General features: G+C 53.7%; 1 protein-coding gene across 1 annotated transcript; it reads right to left on the bottom strand.

Annotated features, from left to right (window-relative positions):
- Positions 1-1,497: 1,497 nt before the first annotated feature.
- LOC116956157 (four and a half LIM domains protein 2-like) lies at positions 1,498-18,170 on the bottom strand. Its single transcript, XM_032977637.2, has 5 exons — positions 18,022-18,170; positions 7,077-7,249; positions 6,225-6,420; positions 4,341-4,519; positions 1,498-3,378 (listed from the first exon to the last, which is right to left on the bottom strand). Exons 2-4 carry the CDS (start codon positions 7,224-7,226, stop codon positions 4,377-4,379), a joined length of 489 nt encoding a protein of 162 aa, XP_032833528.1. The 5' UTR covers positions 7,227-7,249; positions 18,022-18,170; the 3' UTR covers positions 1,498-3,378; positions 4,341-4,376.
- Positions 18,171-22,491: the final 4,321 nt, after the last annotated feature.

Here is a 22,491-nt window from a genome sequence, read left to right on the forward strand (position 1 = left end):
GCGTAGCCAACCGCGCTCATCGGAGGTGCGGATCAGTGCTGGTTTGGTGATGGGGGGGGGAGAGAGCTTTCTGACGGGGGATCAAACTCGGATGGCCGAGTTCACAGTGCAGCGCCGCTTTTCTCCGCCCCACGTGTTTGCGCTCTCCGCCTTCGACTGCGAAGGTGAAACAAGTGGTGGTGGTGATGCTGGTGTTGTTGTTGTTGTGAGGCGAACGCGGCGTGGGGTAGGCCTTCATCCAGCAGTGGACTCAGCAATGACGTCAGCTTGTGACTGTCACCGCCGCCGTGGCAGTGGTCGCTCCTCGCTCTCGTAGAGAGAGAGGACGACTCGGAGAGAGGACGACTCGTAGAGAGAGAGAGGACGACTCGGAGTGAGAGAGGACGACTCAGAGAGAGGACGACTCGGAGAGAGAGAGAGGACGACTCGGAGAGAGAGAGGACGACTCAGAGAGAGGACGACTCGGAGAGAGAGAGGACGACTCGGAGAGAGAGAGGACGACTCGGAGAGAGGACGACTCGGAGTGAAGACGACTCAGAGAGAGGACGACTCGGAGAGAGAGGGACGACTCGGAGAGAGGACGACTCGGAGAGAGGACGACTCGGAGTGAGGACGACTCGGAGAGAGAACGACTCGGAGAGAGAACGACTCGGAGAGAGAGGGACGACTCAGAGAGAGAGGACGACTCGGAGTGAGGACGACTCGGAGTGAGAGAGAGGGACGACTCGGAGAGAGGACGACTCGGAGTGAGAGAGAGGGACGACTCGGAGAGAGGACGACTCGGAGTGAGAGAGAGGGACGACTCGGAGAGAGGACGACTCGGAGTGAGAGAGAGGGACGACTCGGAGTGAGGACGACTCGGAGATAGGATGACTCGGAGTTAGAGAGAGGGACGACTCGGAGTGAGGACGACACGGAGAGAGAGAGGGACGACTCGGAGAGAGGACGACTCGGAGAGAGGACGACTCGGAGCGAGAGAGGTCGACTCGGAGAGAGAGGACGACTCGGAGTGAGGACAACTCGAAGAGAGGACGACTCGGAGCGAGAGAGAGGACGACTCGGAGTGGGAGAGAGGACGACTCGGAGTGAGAGAGAGGGACGACTCGGAGAGAGGACGACTCTGAGCGAGAGAGAGGACGACTCGGAGTGAGAGAGAGAGGACGACTCTGAGCGAGAGAGAGGACAACTCGGAGAGAGAGAGAGAGGACGACTCTGAGCGAAAGAAAGCTCTGCGCTCCTCTACATATCAAGGTGTTTCTACGCGCGGGAGAAAACCGGAGCACCGGGAGAAACCCCAGGCGTGCGAGGGTGGACAACTCTCGGGTACAGGTGGAACAGGTGGAGTCCACCACTTTGCTGCCTTCTCACATCCACGGGAAGGGAGCTTCACAACCCATCCTTGCGTTGTCCACCAACCCTCGCTGCTGCCTCCACAACGCCGGATGACTGACCCACGTGCAGAGCCAACGGTGGACAAATGGACACTCGCCTCAACCGTCACGCTATAATTAAACAGTTTAATCAGCAGGGATCTTAACGCACGTTGCATGATACAGCATTCTTGTGTGTGCGGTGGTGCAGCGGTTAGCGCTACTGAACCCGGCGTCCCGAGTTCGATTCCCGCTCACGGCCAACAGCGGTGGCGATTATCTGAACCGGTTCTGAGCCTCCCCTAGGTCGACTCAGGCTCAAATGAGTAACCTGGTGCGGTGTGTAAACATCGCCCACTGGGGAGACAAAGGCGGCCGGGCGTGGTGTTGGCGTACCCACCCCCCTCGTGTGCCGTGCCGGCCTTCATAGGTGCTGCTCGCTAACAGCACTTGCCCCAACAGTCTGTTAAGGCTACACGGGGGACCTTTGTCTTGTTGGCTGTCAAGTAAATCGGGCTATCCTGGCAATCAGCGTTATGAATTCTAATATAACGGAGCACAGCCAATATGATAGTGTACATAAGCGCATGCAAAAAAAATCACCCGTTGAGGATGTTTTGATTTGAGCAAACCCATCTCTACGTTCTACACTGGTGCAGTTTGCCACCCCTGCTGTACAAACAACAATAACACTGTGAGAAGACGACCTTTGCATTGTCTCGAGCGGTGTGGTGATAATATTCTTGTTGTTATTACACATATCATGTTGTTGCTGTTGTTGACGATGTACAAACACTGACAACAACCACCTCGATACCGTTACGTGTCAATAACAACACTGCGTGGGGGGGGGCCTTCAAAAAATACATAATTGACGACGTTTCGGTCAATGGACCTTCTACACGGCACACACGGAGGGAGATTATTATCCGTTTAATGTCTCTCCTATTCTGGCCTCTCTATGACATATGACGAAGGGCAATTGCCCGAAACGTCGCCTACTATATACACACACACACACTTCATTTTAAGGCGTCAGAGTGTCACTGGCGAATGTGTTGCGTGTGTTTAGCTGCTGCTGCCGTCACCATGCAAAGGACTCGGCACTTTGTTCCAGCTGCCAAATTCATTTGCGACGATTCGTCGTTAGATTTTTGGGCTCGGCCACGTAACGATCTGACCATATCTGTGTCGTCTCGACAACCCGCACCGCCGCCACCGCCGCCACCCGACCGACCGAATTAATTTGTTCGACTTTTACCCGCGAAACAGATATCACTCATAACAAAAGCTTTGACACCGCGTGACCATTCCAACTTGCTTGGCCGCGTCGGGTGGTGGAGGGCTTCTAAGGGACGCAGTTTCGGCGTAAGGTTCGGTCTCCCCCCCCCCCCCCCGCCGCTCCATCTCTCCGGCCTCTCCATTCGCGTGCCACGAAGAAGGGTTAATGCCCGAAACGTCTACCGGCATGGTATACATTTGCCCCTTTCAAGGCGACCCCCACACACACACACACATGCGCGTGCACGCGCTGCGGCGTTAGTGACGGACGTGTTGACATTTTGCGGTGGGATTTTTTTTTTTATCTTGTTTTTCTTTCTCGCTTCACGGATAATTTGGCGAGAATCGTTTACCGCTGACCCGACCCCCATAGGAAACCGATAACGAATCCAGTGCGCGCGCCGTCACCGTGGTAACGGCGCGTGGTCACCACGGCAACGACGACGACAGTGACGACGACGATGACGTCGACGATGACGTCAACGAACGGCCCAGTCCCGACCACCCGCGCGTGGTTCAACAGCAAGCTGCCGGCACCGTGGATCCCTGTCCCTCGCGCCAGCCACCTTCCTCCCGCTGGTCCGCTGCGTGGGAGTCGATGGGAGCCACGGGGTCCTCACACCCCCCCCCCCCAATAGGCCACATGGGAGGGGGGGGGGGGCGGCGGTGTTGGGGGGGGGGAGAAGATGGGAGGGGGGGGGTGTTGGAGACATGCACGAGAAGCCACCTGCAGTTCACAGACAAAGCACCGTGGAGTCGCGTTATGAGCCCGTCACGCGGTGGGGGGCCGCCACGCAGTCGCCGTGGTCGCTCCGCTTTGCCCCCCCCCTCCCCCCCCCCCCCGGTCAGTCACCTGCTCGTCGCTCTGATATTGCTGCTGTGTCCAGTGAACTTCACGCGATCACTCGGCCCTCCCGTGTCGAGGACTCCGGTTCTATGCTGGGGCTCTGAGATGCATTGTTTGAGCGGCGCCTTGTAGATTATAAATCGTTGCTGTTATTGTTGTTGTCATGTCGGACTGACCGTGTCTACTCATCCATCCATGCTGTGCTCGACTGACATACACGGCAGGCTGCTGCAACACTCATTCACTCAATCATGCACGCAATCACTCACCAGCTTACTCACGCACGCACACACTCACGCACGTATGTTATGTATCTTGAATTTGAGCTGATATTTGAGCTCTCTAGATATTTATATATGTACTTGACACCAACATATTGATTTGGGGCCGATTTTGTCACACGCGCGTGCAGATTGGTGGGAGACGCGTTGCTCGGAGGCCGAGAATATACGATTCTGCGTTCCCTTTTTGTTATTTGACTATTTTTTATTTGGACCTGGTGAAGCCCACCGAGCGATACACCTCTTTTTCAGAAGCGACCTGGCCATCGCAAGTTATCGCCCAACGAAGTGGCTTATCGCGTGAGAATTCACAGCAGCCAAACACTCTTGAGCGCGCGTTGATTCTACATGCGGAGGGGATAAAAACCGAGAGAGGACACGGGAGCAAAGAAAATCCTCGCAATCACGGGGGGGAGAGAGAGAAAGAAAGAGACACACACAAACGTCAGGGTCTGGATCGAATCCACGACGACCTCCTGTACACCAGGCGAGGGAGTTAACATCTCGCCACCGTGACGCATCTGACTCGAGCGGGCTATCTGTGGAGAGATTTGCGCTTACCACGGCATCGAGGCCGCGGCTCCCAAACCGCCGGCCCTAAATCTTCTTGTGGCACGGGGCGCAGTAGACGGCCTCGCCCACGGGGATGAAGCCCTTCTTGCCGATGGATTCGTGGCAGCGGGAGCACTTGAAGCAGTGGTCGTGGAAGGTCTTCCCCTCGTACACTATCTTCGCGGTGCCTGCGGTCAAACAGCAAACAGACGCAGAGCCTCGCGGCATTCATATCCTCGGCTGATGTCGTCAAGGAGCATAATCCATCGCGCGAAATCCGGTCATCTCCACCGCAGCAGCAGCGGCGGCTTCTGGCTGGCCGTCGACACCAAGACGGTGGTCACTGGGTCATCGTGCGGCGCATTCGGATGCGCTTCTGCGGCCGTCTGGAACCCTCTTGCTTCACGATATTAGGAATGGACTTTTACATCTAAATTGAAAAAAAAAACTCATTTGTTTAGGATTGCTTTTTTTGGTGTTTGGTTTGTTGTCCTCCCACCGCACCTCCGATCAGCACAGTTGGCTACGCACGGTGCGAAAGAAGTTCAACAGACAAGCGCGTACATCCACCCGACGCAGCCAATTAATGAAAGTTGCCCACCACGTGCGTGATGACCCTCACTCCCGTACCCATACTCTTACCCACAGCCCTCTCTCATCCCACACAATAACGTGAATAGTTACGACGAGTGTCACCGGATCGTTACGGTTAGCCCAATCCCGCTCATTAATTAATAATTGTTATTTACATCACGGATAACGTCGCCGTAACAGCTGCCGTAGATTATAATTAAATGTATCCTCCCTCCTCGCATTCGGTTCTTGCTTGAAACGTCGCCTATCGCTGCGACCACTTTGTTATTATTTTAAGCGTTGTTGACACCGAATGTGGCGAGTCTTACTTGTCTGTTCATTCACGCAGCAGCATCGGAAGCGGCGGCGGTGGCGGCAGGATCACCGCCACGTCGTTTATTTTGTCTTATTCGCAGTTTTTGCTTGGGCCCCCCTCCGAGGAAACGGGCCCAACGTTGGCCCAAGGTTGGTCTAACGTAGGACCAACGTTGGCCCAATGTTGGTCGGACGTAGGACCAACGTTGGCGTCGACGTTGGCCCAACGTTGGCGTCGAGGTTCGAAAGTGGTCGTAACCGTCGGGCGAACGTTGGCCCCCGACGTGAGCCCAACAAACGCGTTTAGCCGGGGCGGTCGAGGTGCCACTACCACCAACCACCCACTCCGGTAGCGTAACGTGCATGGGGGGGGGGGCGGGGGGCAGGGGGCAGGGGGGTGCCTTGCCCCCACCCCCCCCACTCCTAGGGGTAGGCCCTTAACAACCACCACGAGAGATGTTCTCAACAGCAGTGTCAAAGAACAACAAGCAACTTATTTAAGTAAATTTTCACGAAAATGCTTTCTATGGGACCTTTTTTTTTGCCAGTATTAAAGTATGAAAAATGAAGAATCGGTTTTAACCCTTTGTGGCAAAAATCAGGAGTTGTTTTAAGATGTTCGTACACCAAATATTCAGCATTAGCCACACGTACTTGTGGCAACGCATTTAAAAAAAAAACACGCTCTGATGAACCATTATTTAGTTTACGTTTGATTTTTACCCACCCACTCAACCCACCCACCCATCTGGGTGGCTGACCTTCCTGGCCCCCCCTCGTCCCCACCTGACCGATCGCCGCACCCCCTGAACTGAAAATATTGTTGGCACTGTTACAAATGACCCACCCACCTACCTACCCGACCCACCTGGGTGGATGACCTTGCTGGCCCCCCTTCACCAGCTGACCAATCGCCACACCCCCTGAGGTCACAACAACGTCGTTACGACGCCACCTGACCCACACCACCCAACCCAACCCACCTACCCAGCCCACCCGACCCACCTGGGTGGATGACCTTCCTGCAGCCCACGCACTGATTGGCCAGCGCCCCGGTCGCGGCGGCCGGCGAAGCCCCCGCGCAGGCGCTGCAGAGTGGCACGTCCCCGCTCGAATCGTACGGCTTGTTGGCCACGGGCACACCGCAGCGGCCGCACTTGAGGCACTTGTCGTGGTAGTGCTTGCCGCTCACGATCAGCTCCTGCGAGGGGGCAGGGGGGGGGGGGTTGCCGTCGCGGTGGTAAGGATGAGATGTTAACTACCTCGCCCGGCGCGCGAGGAGGTTCGTGTGGGTTCGATCCCGACCACGGGCGACGCCTGTTTGTAAATGTGGAGTTTGTGCGCGTCTCTCTCTTTCTCTCTCTCTATCCCCCTCCCCCCTCCTGTAGTCGCGTGGATTTTGTCTCTGGGTCATCCGTTTTTTTCCCCTCCACGTGATGAAGCCGCTTCGTTGAGCGATAATTTGTCATGGCCAGGTCGCTTCTGTAAAAGTGCCACATATCTCAGTGGGCCTTACCTGGTAACATGCAAAGAGTTAATATCTTTTTTCGTTTAATCCAAATAACTCGTTCACGGCAACGTAACAATCATTCTACAGGGTGGGTCCAGATGCGTCCCCGGGACGGAGTATGGGGGGGTGGGGGTTGATCTGTGTCAGTGTGTCAGTGTGCCCTTGGCGTTGGGATGGGTGGGATGGTGAGGGTTGTGTGGAGGTGTAAAAGTGCGGGGCGATCTTTGTCACTGTGTCAGCGTGCCCGGGTGGTATGGGGGTGGCTGGGAGTGGATTGAACGTGAGGCGTAGGGGAAAGGCTGATCTCTGTCTTTGCCCGGGGGCAGGGTGGGTGGTGGCCGCCGTACCCGCTGTCCGGGCCCGATGGACTGGGCGCAGGCGACGCACGCGTGCGAGAAGAGTTTCTCGAAGCACTCGGCGCAGTAGGCGCGGTTTTCCCGCATCACGTACGAGCGCCCGGCCAGCGGCGTCTGGCAGTGCTGGCAGCGGTCCGACATGGCAACGTGGTGGGCGGCGGATTCTGGAGCGAATAAACATTAACGCAACAGCGTTTGTGAATGTAAATGGTGGAAATTAGGTGAATGAAACAGACGAAAGGAAAGCAATGAATGTTGATGAATGGGTTGAACGAATGGGGTTAATGAGTGATGGCCATATAATGAGAATAATTGTTATTCTGACAGTAAATGATGATGAATTGATTGAATTAATGGGGTTAATGAGTGATTGCCATATAATGAACATAATATTCAGTATTATTATCCTAACAGTAAATGATGAAATGGATTGAATGAATGGGGTTAATTAGTGATAGCCATCTTATGATGATAATAATTATTATTCTGGCAATAAATAGTGATGAACAGATTTAATGAATGTGGTTAGAGAGACAGCAAAGATTGAGAACGTAAATCACACACAATTGATAACGGCAAGACATACAATGGCACAAACTTACCTTACTTTTAAAGACATCTCGTGAACAATACCCATTGATAATTTACGAAAATAATATCCCAAGGCACGATGCTCTAATGTTGTTGTGGCCTCAGTGCCTAGCCAACAGCAATCTCACGTGTCTGCTTTAAATAACAGTAACTTTCAACGTATCCACAGTGCTGTAATGTATATGTAATGTTCCGAAGATATCGGTGGGATTAGTTCGACGCTAACACACGCACACCTATACACACTCATTATTAACTTGGTGTTGAAAGACCTTCATACGTAGAGGTCCACAGAGCTCCGGCAATTGTATTAACGTCGGCTTCCCGGCGCCGAGCAGCTGCTGCTGCTGCTGCCTTGCAGCTCATATGTAGCGAGATGTTAACTACCTCGCCTGGTATGCAGGAGACGTGGGTTCGAGCCCCGACCAGGACGCCTGCTGCTGTATATTTGCAGTCTGCGTCTCTCTCTCCCCGTGGTCGCATGGATTTTTCTCCGGGTCCGCCGGGGTTTCCCCTCCGCATTTAGAATCAACACATCGCGCGTTTAGAGTCTTTGGCTGCCATAAATATCCACGTGATGATAAGTCACTTCGTTGAGCTATAGTTTGTGGCCAGGTCGCTCCTGTAAAAGAGGCGCTATGTAGCTCAGTGGGACAACAAACTAAACGCAAACAGCAGCTCTCGAGAAATTAGTTTGTCAATCTAGATGATGATTTAAAAGTGGAATAGCTCCAGTGGCATACGAATATCGGAAGGGAGAGCGTTCCAGACGGCCGCAGAAGCGCATCTGAAAGCGCCGCGCGATGCGGTGACCGCCGCCTTTGTTCGACGGCCAATCAGAAGCCGCTGCTAGCGGGGGATGACCGCAGTTTGCGTGATGGTTTATGCTCGTCGACGAGATCAGCAAGGTATTGTGGTTCAAATTTCGATTTAAAGCTTTCGTGACTGCAAGGATTCATCTTATTTGGTTCTTTCGGTAAAGTCACGTAGAATGAGAATAAAATAATATTCTCATTCTATCGTGGTTCACTTGCAGCAAGCACTAATAACAGCACCATTACAAAGTAAGTTCCAGAAACATTTAACGTATACATAGGGGGGGTTGGGTGAGTATTGTATACTCATTGCAATAATGGTCGACGTTTGTTGTCAACTGGACACGCTCTTTCCCACCCCTGATCTTCACCCCACCCCCACCTCTGTGTTGCAGAGGGACGCGGGAATGATGGCAATAATTCTAAGAGGCGTGCGGAGGGGGGGGAGCAGTGGGGGGGGGGGGGTGGCATCTCAGGAGCATCAACGACCAAACCCTGCTGAGCTCACGGGTTATTTGCGGGGACATTTCGCGGGGTCGGTTTTTGGAAATGTATCTGATATCTCTCCGAGGTGCACGGACACTATTTGGGGCAGCGATGAAACTGGAGACGTTTCTGATTCATTCTGGGCGGCGAGCGGACGGGGCCGCTCACCGATTTGGCACGGTTGGGGCTACGTACGGCGCGAAAGAAGTTCAACATACATACGTACAGACATACGTGACTGAGTGCCCGACTCCACGGGGCTCAAACCTAACGGAGGCGCATTCACTCCGCCGTTTGTGCCATTCACAGGCTGCATCGATAGCACACACACACACACTCTGGATTTAAACAACACACGGGCAAAGATCACCCGTATAGCCTGAACAGATTGTTGGTACAAGTGCTGTTAGCCAGTGGCACATTTGAAGGCCGCCACGGAACACGAGGGTGGTGGATGGCCAGCACCACGCCCGGCCGCCTTTGTCTCCCCAGTGGCGATGTTTACACACTGCACCAGGTACTCTGAAGCTGAGGTGAATACACACTCGCACAACAAAGACAAAGATCCCCCGTATAGCCTTAACAGACCTGTTGGGGCAAGTGCTGTTAGCGAATAGCACCTATAAAAGGCCGCCATACCACACGAGGGGTGGGTGTCCAGCACCACCCCCGGCCGCCTTTGTCTCCCTAGTGTATCGCACCTGCTACACACACGCGCGCGCGGGTGGGCGTGCGGCCCCGCGTGTACGCGAGCTCTTTCGGCCTTGTCCAGACCAACCGGATCAACAAGAACTGCACGTGTTTGGGAGTTGTTGTCACATATCAGAAGCACCACCATATGGACTCGAAGACTTTAGTAAATGTGGCCATCTCGACAAAGGGCGGCGGTGATGCTGTGCGCGTGCGTCGCTACACACGGAAGGTTTGGATGGGGCTGCAGGATGGGTTTCCTCTGTTTTTGTTGTTGTTAATCGTCGAAACTCAACACGCACACCACACACACACACACGACCACACGCGCGCGCATGAAGCGCGTGCAGTCCTCGTTGTGAATCACGGAGAGCGAAAAAAAAAGGACCCCATCAGAATTTCCCGCAGAAGTGCATTGGTTGGCCCTCTCGTCCGGGATCACGTGGCACTGGACGCGAAATACATCAACGAGCAAGATGTGGTAGGCGGCGCGCCTTGCCACCGCTCAATTCCGTGGCCTGTGCAAGACCTGCCGTCCCATACAATCTAACATGTGTAGTGACATAGAATTGGTCACGTAGCAGCATAGCGCTGGCTGCTGGCGGGGAAGGGGATCTGCAGCTTACAGAAGCCCTGAACGTCAGTAGGCCACGTGACACACCAGAGGGGGATGTAGGGGAAAGGTCACGGAAGGGCCACACGAGAAACCCGCGGGTTGGTTCCAGAAAAGGGGCGTGGCCAGGGGCGGAACCAGGCCACGCTGAAGGGCCACACGAGAAACCCGCGGGTTGGTTACAGAAAAGGGGCATGGCCGGGGGCGGAGCCAGGCCACGCTGAAGGGCCACACGAGAAACCCGCGGGTTGGTTCCAGAAAGAGGGCGTGGCCGGGGGCGGAGCCAGGCCACGCTGACAGTATATAAGAGGGGTCCCTGTAGGGGACCTCGGGGCTGTCGTGTGGAGTGGGATCCCCGTCGCACTGCTGCTGGAGTCTTCGCCGTCTCGGCGTCGCCAGTCAAGCAGTCCACCAGCTGTCCTGACTGGGAGCCGTAGTTAATTTTAAAACGAGTTACAGAAACTGTTAGGCCGCGTTACTAAACAGAGTGCCTCCAACCCTTAGTGTCTCCGAGTCAATCACTATACATGTGAGAAGGGGAGGTGGCGGCGGGCGGAAACGCGCCGCGTTTTTTTTTTACTTTTCATTGATTTCATTTGCCACTTACTTCCCTTGTGCTGCTGGTTGCGCACCGGTAGCACTTTGCATTGCGCGCAGCCTCAACTTGTTTAGCTCAGCCGGTTGTCCTCCGCCGAGGTCGTGACTGGTTTATTTTTTTCTCATTCCTGTTGCTGCCCTATAACTCCCCCCCCCCCCGCCCTACCCCGCACAGTTCCCGTTCTGCTGCAACTGTGCGCCATATGCCCACTTTTGTCGCACGTTTGTCGAACTACTTTCGCGCCGCGCGTAGCCGAACGTGCACGTCGGAGGATGATGTTGCCACGTTAAATAAGGACGGGTTGATTCATTGACGATTTGAGCGTGTGCCACCCAACTCGCTGCGACAGCGGCGTCGGCGGGAACGGTGGAACGAACTTCGGACCGGCATCGCAAAATGTTTCTCTCTCGTGGCTTCGAGATGTGCGCGGTTTCACGGTCTGCGAGCCAGTAAGCGGCAGCGGTGGAATGGATGAGGATGGCAGCAAACTCGGACTACCCTCGCGGCAGCAGCGGCGGCGGCTGTTGGCTAAGCCATCGAACAAAGACGGTGGTCATCCGCATCGCGCGGCGATTTCAGACGCGCTGCTTCTGCGGCCGTCTGGAACGCTCTTCCTTCCAATATTAGTAAGCCGCCGCCGCCCGAGCTATGGCACTTTGAGATAATCTCGATTCAAAAGCTCATTTACTTAGAACTGATTTTTTTGTGTGCGTTTCGTTTGTTGTGTTTCCTCTGCACCCCCGACGAGCACGGTTGGCTACATTCGGTGTAAAAGAGGTGCAACATACGTACATACATACATGTCACATTTTTATTGTCACCCCCCGCCCGCCGGCCACCTTCACCCCTTCACTTCTTTCCAGGCCCTTTCGGCCCATGGCTCCCCTCCCCCCCCCCCCCCCCCCGCCAGTGCAGTTGCACCGCCTGCGCACTGAAATATACGCCGCTGCCCATGAGCCAAGCGCAACACCACACCGCTACTGCTGCCTGCTTAACTGCCTGACTGGCTGCCTGCCTGCCTGACTGCCTGACTGCCTGCTTGACTGCCTGACTGCCTGCTTAACTGGCTGCCTGACTGGCTGCCTGCCTGCCTGACTGCCTGCCTGGCTGCCTGACTGCCTGACTGGCTGCCTGCCTGGCTGCCTGCCTGCCTGACTGCCTGCCTGGCTGCCTAACTGGCTGCCTGCCTGACTGCCTCCCTGACTGCCTCCCTGACTGGCTGCCTGACTGCCTGCCTGGCTGCCTGCCTGGCTGCCTGCCTGACTGCCTGACTGGCTGCCTGCCTGCCTGACTGCCTGCCTGGCTGCCTGACTGGCTGCCTGACTGGCTGCCTAACTGGCTGCCTGCCTGACTGCCTCCCTGACTGGCTGCCTGACTGCCTGCCTGCCTGACTGACTGCCTCTCTGACTACCTGCCTGGCTGCCTAACTGGCTGTCTGCCTGACTGCCTGCCTTGCTGCCTGCCTGACTGCCTGCATGACTGGCTGACTGCCTGCACGCCTGCACCTGGCCGGGAGCTGCTCTGGTGTCTGCCCCAAACCACCCCGTGCTGCTGGCTCCGATGTGGGCAGCGGAGAGCGTCGACGACTTAAAAATAGAGACACTCAACACCCCCGCTTCGCGAGGATGACCGTGCAAGGGGAGAGCGTGGCAAGAGGGCAGGAAGGTAAAATTAAGATGGATCGCTCGTCCGCACACGTTGTTCAATTGGCTGTAGCTACACACACACACGCACACACGAAGACAAAGACTCCCCCACCGTGTGGACTTCACAGACCGTTGGGACGAGTGCGCTTAGCAATCACCTTGTGGAGGCTGGCACGGCACACGAGGGGGTGGGTGGACAGCACCACGCCCGGCCGCCTTTGTCTCCCTAGTGGCGATGTTTACTACGCACCGCACCAGGTACTCATTTGAGACCGAGTCGACCTAGGGGAGGCCCAGGACTTGTTGGCCGTGAGCGGGAATCGAACTGGGGTCGCGTGGGATCGCAGCGCTGACCGCGACATACCACTCCCCGCATTTCACACCTCGACAATAGAAAAAGAATCCCCCATATAGCCTTAACAGACTGTAGGGTCAAGTGCTGTTAGCGAGCACCTATGAAGGCCGGTAACGGTACACCAGGGGGTGGGTGGCCAGCACCACGCCCGACCGCCTTTGTCTCCCTAGTGGCAATGTTTACACACCGCACCAGGTACTCATTTGAGGCTGAGTCGACCAAGGGGAGGCCCGGGACCGGTTCAGATAATCGTCACTGGTGTTGGCCGTGAGCGAGAATCGAACCCGTGTCGCCAGGTTCATAGCGCAGCGCGCTAACCGCTACACTATCGCTCCCCATACGCAGCCGCATACTCCTACACACTGACGCACACCTCTACAGCTACACACTGATCCACACCAGGGAAACGTTCCTGATTTTCGAAATTAATATAAAATAAGAGCCAAAAATCGTCTCCAAGAAGCAACATTTCAGATGAACCAACATAAACGCGTTTCGGATTTGGTCTTAAATTGTGACGTCACTACACGTGTCGTCACCTCCGTTACGCCACTCCCACGACGTCTCCGTCGATGGTGCCATCACGTGGCGTCCATTTGGACCGCACGCGACGTTCACACTTTGCTTAAGTTACAATGGAGGCGGCGACCCTTGGTGTTGACACGGGCAAGGCCCAGGGCAGCCTCAATTACCACGCGAGCAACTCGCGTGCCTCGGCAGGAATGTAACCCCGGGTCACCGGGGTCAGAGAGCGGTGCGCTCCAAACGTACACAGAGGCCAAAAGACGAAGATCCCGCGTATAGCCTGAGCAGACTGTTGGGGAAAGTGCTGTTAGCGAGCACCTATGGAGACCGGAATGGTACACGAGGGGGTTGGGTGGCCAGCACCACGCCCGGCCGCCTTTGTCTCCCCAGTGGCGATGTTTACACACCGCACCGGGTACTCATTTGAGGCTGAGTCGACTTAGGGGAGGCCCAGGACCGGTTCACATAATCGTCACCGGTGTTGGCCGTTAGTGGGAATGGAACTCGGGTCGCCAGGTTCGTAGCGCAGTGCGCCAACCGCTACACTACCGCTCCCCCCACACAGAGACCGTACCCTAACACATACACACACATCTCACATTGCTAGGGCTTCGACGTCATTGCATTCATCGGCCACCATCGATCCACTGCTGGACCAAGGCCTCCCTCCCTCCCAAGTCGCAGCCATCTCTCGCGACCCTGCGATGTATTGCTCCACACAGCACATGCACTCGAGCTGATGTCATCGCTCCATCTCCCCCGGTCGAACCTGCTCTCTGTCCGCGTTCCATTCCTTGGCTGCCACTCCAACACTATTCCTGGCCATCGTCCGCCCCTTTTAGCCATGACGTGTCCTGGCCAAATCCACTTCCATCACCGAACAGCCTTTTAAAGTTGTCATTAACTTGCGCATGTTCTCTAAACCCGCATGTTCCTCTTTCTGTCATTCAGTGCGATCTCTAGTGCACGCCTTTTTCATGAATGCTTCTTTGCACACTTGTTTGACACTTGCCATCTCACGGCTGCCAACTCCGTTGCTATTCTTATCCATCAGCGATCATCCATCCCTTCCAGTTCACGACGTGTCCTGCCCAACCCCACTGCAGAATCAGAATCTGTATTTAGACTGCAGCGCTTCGCTTCTCTGAACAGTTTTCACTTATGTCATTAATCTGCAAATGTTCCCCCTAATCATCTGCCCACTACACCCTTTCCAAATATATGAAGGAGCTTTTTTTTCGTTTGTGTGTTTGTTCCAATCGACCATCGCCTGTCACGTCTGTCACGACGCATGCATGCCGTGATCTCTCTGGCTGCTCTGCGTGGGTGTCGCGTGTCCGTCGAGTGCTGTCACCCGACACTGCACCAGGCTGGGTGGGGTTCTCCCAGGTGCATTGTGGGGACGACAGCTACCCCTTGGTACTGTTTACAAACACGGCCGCGGGCTCCTGTATTTTCTCCGGATTTAACAATCATAATCATACTAATCTCTATTTTATGAAGCGCGTTTTATATATATGTCAAGTAGCTCAAAGAGCTGTACATCAAAATAAAACTGCACTCACACGTATAGATGTAATCTAAGCGAAATAGAAAACTGATAATAGCAATATCAATGACTCCACTCGAAATTGCAATGAAATGAAGAAGCATAATAAAACGGAAAAAATATAATCAGACGTTTTTTTATATCTTAAGTTACGGGGATAGCCTTACACGTAGGTGAAACGGACTCAAAACCCCGAACGGACGGAGGAATGGAATTCCACAATCGCGAAGCTTGGCTACAGATGGTTCCGTCTCCCATAGAACAACAACACCACGACCACCACGGCCTTGTCTTTGGCATGACGAGTAGACCAGGATCGCCAGACCTATTCAGTGTTCGCAACAACACCACCCGGGGAGCGGCAGCGCTGCAAGTTCGAAAGATCTCACTCAGCCTTCTCCGGACCACCGGTGCAAAATCACCCAAAGTGTCGGCCACATTGCCGTGTTAGAACCTCGCCGACTCAAAACGTATGGCTACGCCAAGGCCGTAATTATAATATATATTGGGGGGAGGACACATCCCCCCCCCCTCCACCAATATTCAAATATGCTCAAAATGTCCCCGCCAATATATTGCTATAACATAGATGTCTGTTCATATGATTGTGGTTATGGTTGTTACTTTATTAATCCCTAATCTCTGCCATTACATACAATGAAACAGGAAAAGGTAAAACATAAAAAAACAGAGCAATGTAATACAACACACTATTAGACATTATTGTAAAACAAAAAAAGTCCATCCCATGTGTTAGTGAATTTTTAAAAAATATTTTTAGGCAGGAAATTAGTTTACACATTTAGATATTTTTTTCTGTGGGGGGAAGGGACCCCCAGACGCCCTGGAATATTTGGTCCCTCCCAATGTTGACTCCATGGCTATGGCCTTGGGCTACGCCAACAAAGACGACGGGCGAAACGAGGAGACAGTGGTGGGGGGGGGGGGCGGTTTCGACCTCATCAGGACTCATCAGGACTCATCAGTCCGTTCGCCAATGCTCGCTGCCTAACTCACACCGCTGGCAAATCTCGATTCCGCGGTGGAAATTCCACGTTCCCCGTCACGGGCTCAACGACAGCGTCACCCAGAATGCACCCCGAACCCATCGATGCTCCCACGAAACTGCCCCGTACGCTAAGCAGGATCGAGCGTGGAGAGCGCTTGGACGCGCGACTAGCATTGCACGATATCGCCTGCTGTGGGGCTTTGCCATCAGCAGACGGATGTGGAACGTAGCCAGCCGCGCTAACCGGAGGTGATAATCGGTGGCAGTGGAGCGAAACGTCGAACATCGCGCCGAACAGTACGCGGCACAACTTGAGCATGCCGCCCCTCATTTTGATATTTTTTTTTATACACGTGCGTCTTGATTGTATAGGTGGGGGGGGGGGGGGGGTTTGGGCTACGACCTTCGTTTAATTTACACTGCAAAGCGTTGTTATGCCCTTCCATAATGGTGGTGGGGGTGCGAGCTTCTTACTCCGAGAAGTAAATTGAAAGTCGAAAACACACCGGAGGGCAGACGGTCAGCGCACGCGAAGTCAGCCCCCGGGCGACGATGAATGAGAAAAAGGTCCAAGACGAATGACGAACGCGGCTCGGCCTTCACAGACGGGCGGCTTCGGGGTCTTTGGCGCTCACTGCCCAGGAAAGATTTAACCACCACCACGACCACCCCCCCCCCGAATTGCCAAAACGAACACGTGCTGAGAGCCCGGCAGCATGGACGTGAGTGACACTGCCTCCTCTCCCGTCGACCCCCATGTCCTCAAATTGCCCTAAACCCCCTAACGCGCGTGCGTGTGTGTTAAGGCTATACGGGGGATCTTTGTCTTTGTTGAACTTGTGGGGAGCGGTGGTTTAGCGGTTAGCGCGCTGCGCTACTGAACTTTGTGAGCCGAGTTCGATTCCCCCATTATCTGAACCAGTCCTGGGCCTCCCCTAGGTCGACTCAGCCTTAAATGAGTACCTGGTGTGGTGTGTAACAACATCGCCACTAGGGAGACAAAGGCGGCTGTGCGTGGTGCTGGCCACCCAACCCCTCGTGTGCCGTTCTGGCCTTCATAGGTGCTCGCTAACAGCACTTGCCCTAACAGTCTGTTAAGGCTATACGGAGGGTTTTTGGCTTTGTTGAACTTCTTTCCCACCCTCCGCAGCCTACCGCGCTAATCAGAGGTGCCGGGTGTAAGCACAACGAACTAAGCACAAAAAAAAATATGTTCTAAAGAAATTAGTTACTTTTCAATCCAGATTAACCACCGTCAACACTGCGATTCTCACATTCACACATTCGCAAAGACAATGGTCCCCCATGTAGCCTGCTGGGTGGGTTAAAGCTGTTGGGTTAAAGCTGTTGGGTTAAAGCGCTACTCGCGAGCACCTGTGACGAACAGGATGGCGCACAATTGGCTGGTGTGGTTAGAACCACGCCAGGCCACCTTTGTCTCCTCAGCACTGCATTCAATTTCACACCGCACCAGGCACGAGTCCGCAGAGGGGATTCCCAGGACCGGTTCGAGAATTCGCCACCCGTTGCTGGCCGCGATCGGCAATCGAACTCGGCTCGCCGGCTGCCGCTTAACCACTGCGCCACCGCTCCCCCCATGAACGCGTTAACGAAGACAAAGATCCCCCGTATAGCCTTAATATACTGTAGGGGCAGGTGCTGTTAGCGAGCACCTATGAAGGCCGGAACGGTACACGAGAGGGTGGGTGGCCAGCAACCACGCCCAGGTACTCATTTCAGGCTGAGTAGATATAGGAGAGGCCCAGGACCGGTTCAGATAATCGTCACCGGTGTTGGCCGTGAGCGGGAAACGAACCCGGGTCGCCAGGTTCATAGCGCAGCGTAGCGCTAACCGCTACACCACCGCTCCCCCCATTAACGCCTTAACACACCATCACGCACGCGCGCAGCACCTCCGACAGGCATTTAAACTTTTTAACATCCTCACTTACGGCAGCAAAATCTCCCACCCGAACCCATCGCGCACCCTGATCCCCGTAAAACCGCGCAAAAAACCCCCACTCCGCGCCCCATCCCGGCTCTCAAGTCGAACCCATACCTGGGTTCCTCGTGAGGTCGGAGAAAGGTGACGGGGGGGGGGGCTGTGTGGCTGGGATGAAGGATGAGCACGGAGGTCCGGGTGTGCCTGAGGGCCCCTTTAAGCCTCGGGCTGCTCCTCCCGCCGCCCTCTGATTGGACGTGACAACTTAGCAACTGACTCATGCCCGTAGGCTCCCTCACAATGTTCTTCGTAAAAAAAAAGTAAACATTGTTTGGTTAACGCCACCCGCTCGCTCTCAATTTCGTGGCTGCGGGAGATGGCTCGGGGGGGGTGTGTTCAACGTGGGTTCGATAGCGACGCTGGCGCCTGCTGTTAATATTCGGTAGTTGGCGATGTGTGTGTGTGTCTCTCTCCCTGTGGGTCGAGTGGAATTTTATCCGGGTGATTTGGAGGGGGGGCGGGGGGTGGTTCGTTTCCCTCTACGTTTTAAAATCAACGAGACGCGTTTAGAGCAGTGAATTTGTGGTCGATATGAAACGTCCACGACGATCAGCCACTTGGTTGAGTCATGGGTTTGTGGCCCAAAATCGCTTCTGATAAAGAGCTACGTAGTCGAACAAGTTTAACACGTAGACTTTCGCGACCAATATCATCCATAATAGAGGTTTTTTTTTTGGGGGGGGGGATTTAGATCGCATATTTACGCGAAATAACCCCAAAAAAACCTCTTATGGATAGTTAAACGAATAGGCTTTCGCGACCAATATCATCCATAATAGTGTTTTTTGGTCCGGGGTTTAGATCGCGTAAATATATACATATGTTGTTAAACCCGCCACCACCCGACACAGCCAATTAGCAAGGTTTGTCACGTAAACAAAACGTGCCAATATGTTACTCGCTCAGCACACCGGTGTGTTGGAGAGTAAACCCACAACATTTACCATTCGAGTACTACGTTTCGCCAGTAATTACAACTAACATCATCAGGCTACCGCCAGATTTGTGGAGAAATCCTCCTGTTTCGCCTGATGATGCCGGTTGTAATTACTGGCGAAACGTCGTACTAGAATTGTAAATGTTGTGGGTTTACTCTCCAACACGAATTGGCATCGTTTTTTTTATTTACGTGACAAACCGTTACTAATTGGCTGTGTCGGGTGGTGACGGGTTTAACGACACATTTTATATTTACGCGATCTAACCTCCATTATGGATAATATTGGTCGCTAAAGCCTAAGTGTTATGCTGTACGTGTGTTTGCTGTAAATGTCCACGTGACAAGCCACTTCGTTGAGCTATTATTTCTGGCCAAGGTGGTCGCTTCTGGAAAAGAAGCCGATACGTAGCTCAGTGGGGCCTTACCTGGTAAGATTACAAAAAATAAAAACTACCCTGTGCCGCCACAGGTGCAGGGATCAGTGTCTCGTCGGCCGCGATTGTCAACGTCACGCGAACCTTCATTTCACACGACCACAATGGCTTGGGAGATGATGCGGCCCTCTGTGAACGGGTGGTGGTGGTGGTGGTGGGGGGTGGTGGTGGTGCCTTCGAGAACACGTGGGGGGTACCACACCGGGGTGGAGTTTGCTGAATGTTCGCGTCCTCCAGCCCGTCGTGCGCAACGTGGCAGAGCCTCCACTACCCCGCAAAGTGGCAGCCGATAACAAGCCGGCATGCATGGCGGTCGCCCATCCAAGCGCTGTTCGGGCTCAACGCCGCTTAGCTTTAAAGGCGTGAAGAAGAGTTTAGGCGCATTCGGGCGATTTGGACGAAACCCTGCTGCTCTATATAAAACCGGGAGCAAGCGAGGGCTTTACCATTCTGGCGAATTGCCCGATGATGCTGGATGTATTTACCAGCGAAACGTCGTACTCAAACTGTAAATGTGGATTCACTCTTCAACACACCGGTGGGCTAAAGTAGTGAATTATTTGTCTTTAGTCAACGTGACACTTTTTTTTGCTGATTGGCCGTGTCGGGTGGTGGAGGGTTACGACACATTTATAAATAAACGCGATCTAACCCAAAAACCTTTATTATGAATAACTTAAATGTGTTGTGTATCGCTCGAATGCACTGTTGTATTGTCCAAAACATGCAGCTCTCCCTCACTTCGATCAAGATTTCTGGGTTCGCCCACTAAGTAATGACCGACACGCGTGTCATTTTAAGAGACCCTCCACCACCCGACACGGCCATACGAATGAAAGTGGAACGCGGCGTACGGCACGCACGGACGCGTGTAACGATGCTCCTACGATTGACCGCGGGTACTGTTGCTGGCAGCTAAACTCCTCGCCGGTTGAAAAGTTCGACAGCAAATCTCACAGCCCGAGGGCCAGGCAGCATTCGATTGGACACGGAAGGCGACGTTTTTGTGTGTGTGTGTTTGTGATTGTAACTGCATCGAACATCGGCCGAGCCCACGAGACAGAGAGGGTCAAGTGTAAGAATCCGAGAAGTCAGCCGCGGGCCGGTACCGGTCCGTGGCCTGTTAGGAACCGGGCCGCACAGCAGGAGGTGAGAGCGGCGAGTCCGCACGTGGCCCGCCCTCATTATTATTATTACTACATTACACGCTTTTATTTAACAACACTCTGTCTGTTGTATCCTCACATCTTGTAACTCGATTTTTACCCACTTCCCAATGTGGCATCGACTGCAAACTTGGTATACTTATGTTATACTGATTACAATACTATATTCTATCATTAAAAAAATAACAATTTTTAACAATATTTTTTAATTGTTACTAGCTGTACTTTCCCGGCTTCGCCCGGGTCTTGGATTCACCACGGGCGGCCGCCTTTTGTCCCCCCAGTAGCGATGTTCACACAACCGCAGCAGTTACTCGTTTGAGGCTGAGTCGACCTAGGGGAGGCCCAGGACCGGTTCAAATAATTGTCACCAGTGGTGGCCGTGAGCGGGAATCGAACTCGGCTCACCGGGTTCGTAGCACGGCGCGCTAACCACTACACTACAATGCGTTACGCTTCCACATGCGCGGGTCACGTGACAGATTGACGTCACAGCTCACTTGCCGTGCAAAAAATATAAATGCATCATTGAGCTCCCCCCCCAAAAAAAATATATATACAAAAGTGTATTTTTATAATTTTTGCATGGTGTACAGTCTGGAAAGTACCCACATGGCAAATTTCAAGTTTGTTGCATGTCGGGAAGTAGGCTAAACATTTTGAACAGACACACATTCACAACTTTGCCTTTTACATATATGGAGATGTTTCGGCTTGGGTCTAATTGTCCACGCTCAACTCACGTTGGCTGTACATCACCACGGCCCCCTTACGTTGTGGCAAGATTCGGGGCCACTTCCTGGAGTCGTGGTGGAGTTCTGCCATTACTCGTACGGCACATTTCATTAAAGCGTGTTTAAAAAAAAACTATTTCTAAATATTACTTATTTTATTGATCACTTCCGCCGCTGCGCATTTGTCTCAGTCACGGTGTTGGTAAGCCCACAAGCTAACCCCACAAGCTAACCCCACAAGCTAACCCCACAAGCTAACCCCACAAGCTAACCCCACAAGCTAACCCCACAAGCTAACCCCACAAGCTAACCCCACAAGCTAACCCCACAAGCTAACCCCACAATATAACCCCACAAGCTAACCCCACAAGCTAACCCCACAAGCTAACCCCACAAGCTAACCCCACAAGCTAACCCCACAAGCTAACCCCACAAGCTAACCCCACAAGCTAACCCCACAGGCTAACCCCACAGGCTAACCCCACAAGCTAACCCCACAAGCTAACCCCACAAGCTAACCCCACAAGCTAACCCCACAAGCTAACCCCACAAGCTAACCCCACAAGCTAACCCCACAAGCTAACCCCACAAACTAACCCCACAAGCTAACCCCACAAGCTAACCCCACAAGCTAACCCCACAAGCTAACCCCACAAGCTAACCCCACAAGCTAACCCCACAAGCTAACCCCACAAGCTAACCCCACAAGCTAACCCCACAAGCTAACCCCACAAGCTAACCCCACAAGCTAACCCCACAAGCTAACCCCACAAGCTAACCCCACAAGCTAACCCCACAAGCTAACCCCACAAGCTAACCCCACAGGCTAACCCCACAGGCTAACCCCACAAGCTAACCCCACAAGCTAACCCCACAAGCTAACCCCACAAGCTAACCCCACAAGATAACCCCACAAGCTAACCCCACAAGCTAACCCCACAAGCTAACCCCACAAGCTAACCCCACAAACTAACCCCACAAGCTAACCCCACAAGCTAACCCCACAAACTAACCCCACAAGCTAACCCCACAAGCTAACCCCACAAGCTAACCCCACAAGCTAACCCCACAAGCTAACCCCACAAGCTAAACCCTGGCCAAAATTAGTTTTAAAAAACAAACGTCGCTGGAGAGATTCTTTGAAAAATGTTGAAAGACCCAATGATGAACTCCCACCCCCCCGACCCGGTCCGTGAAAAAATTGTCTTCCACGAAACCGGTCCGTGGTGCCAAAGAGGTTGGGGACCGTTTAC

The sequence above is a fragment of the Petromyzon marinus genome, chromosome 63 (assembly GCF_048934315.1).
Source record: "Petromyzon marinus isolate PM22_M1 ecotype Great Lakes invasive population chromosome 63, UKy_Petmar_22M1.pri1.0, whole genome shotgun sequence".
Classification (NCBI taxonomy): Eukaryota; Metazoa; Chordata; class Hyperoartia; order Petromyzontiformes; family Petromyzontidae; genus Petromyzon; species Petromyzon marinus.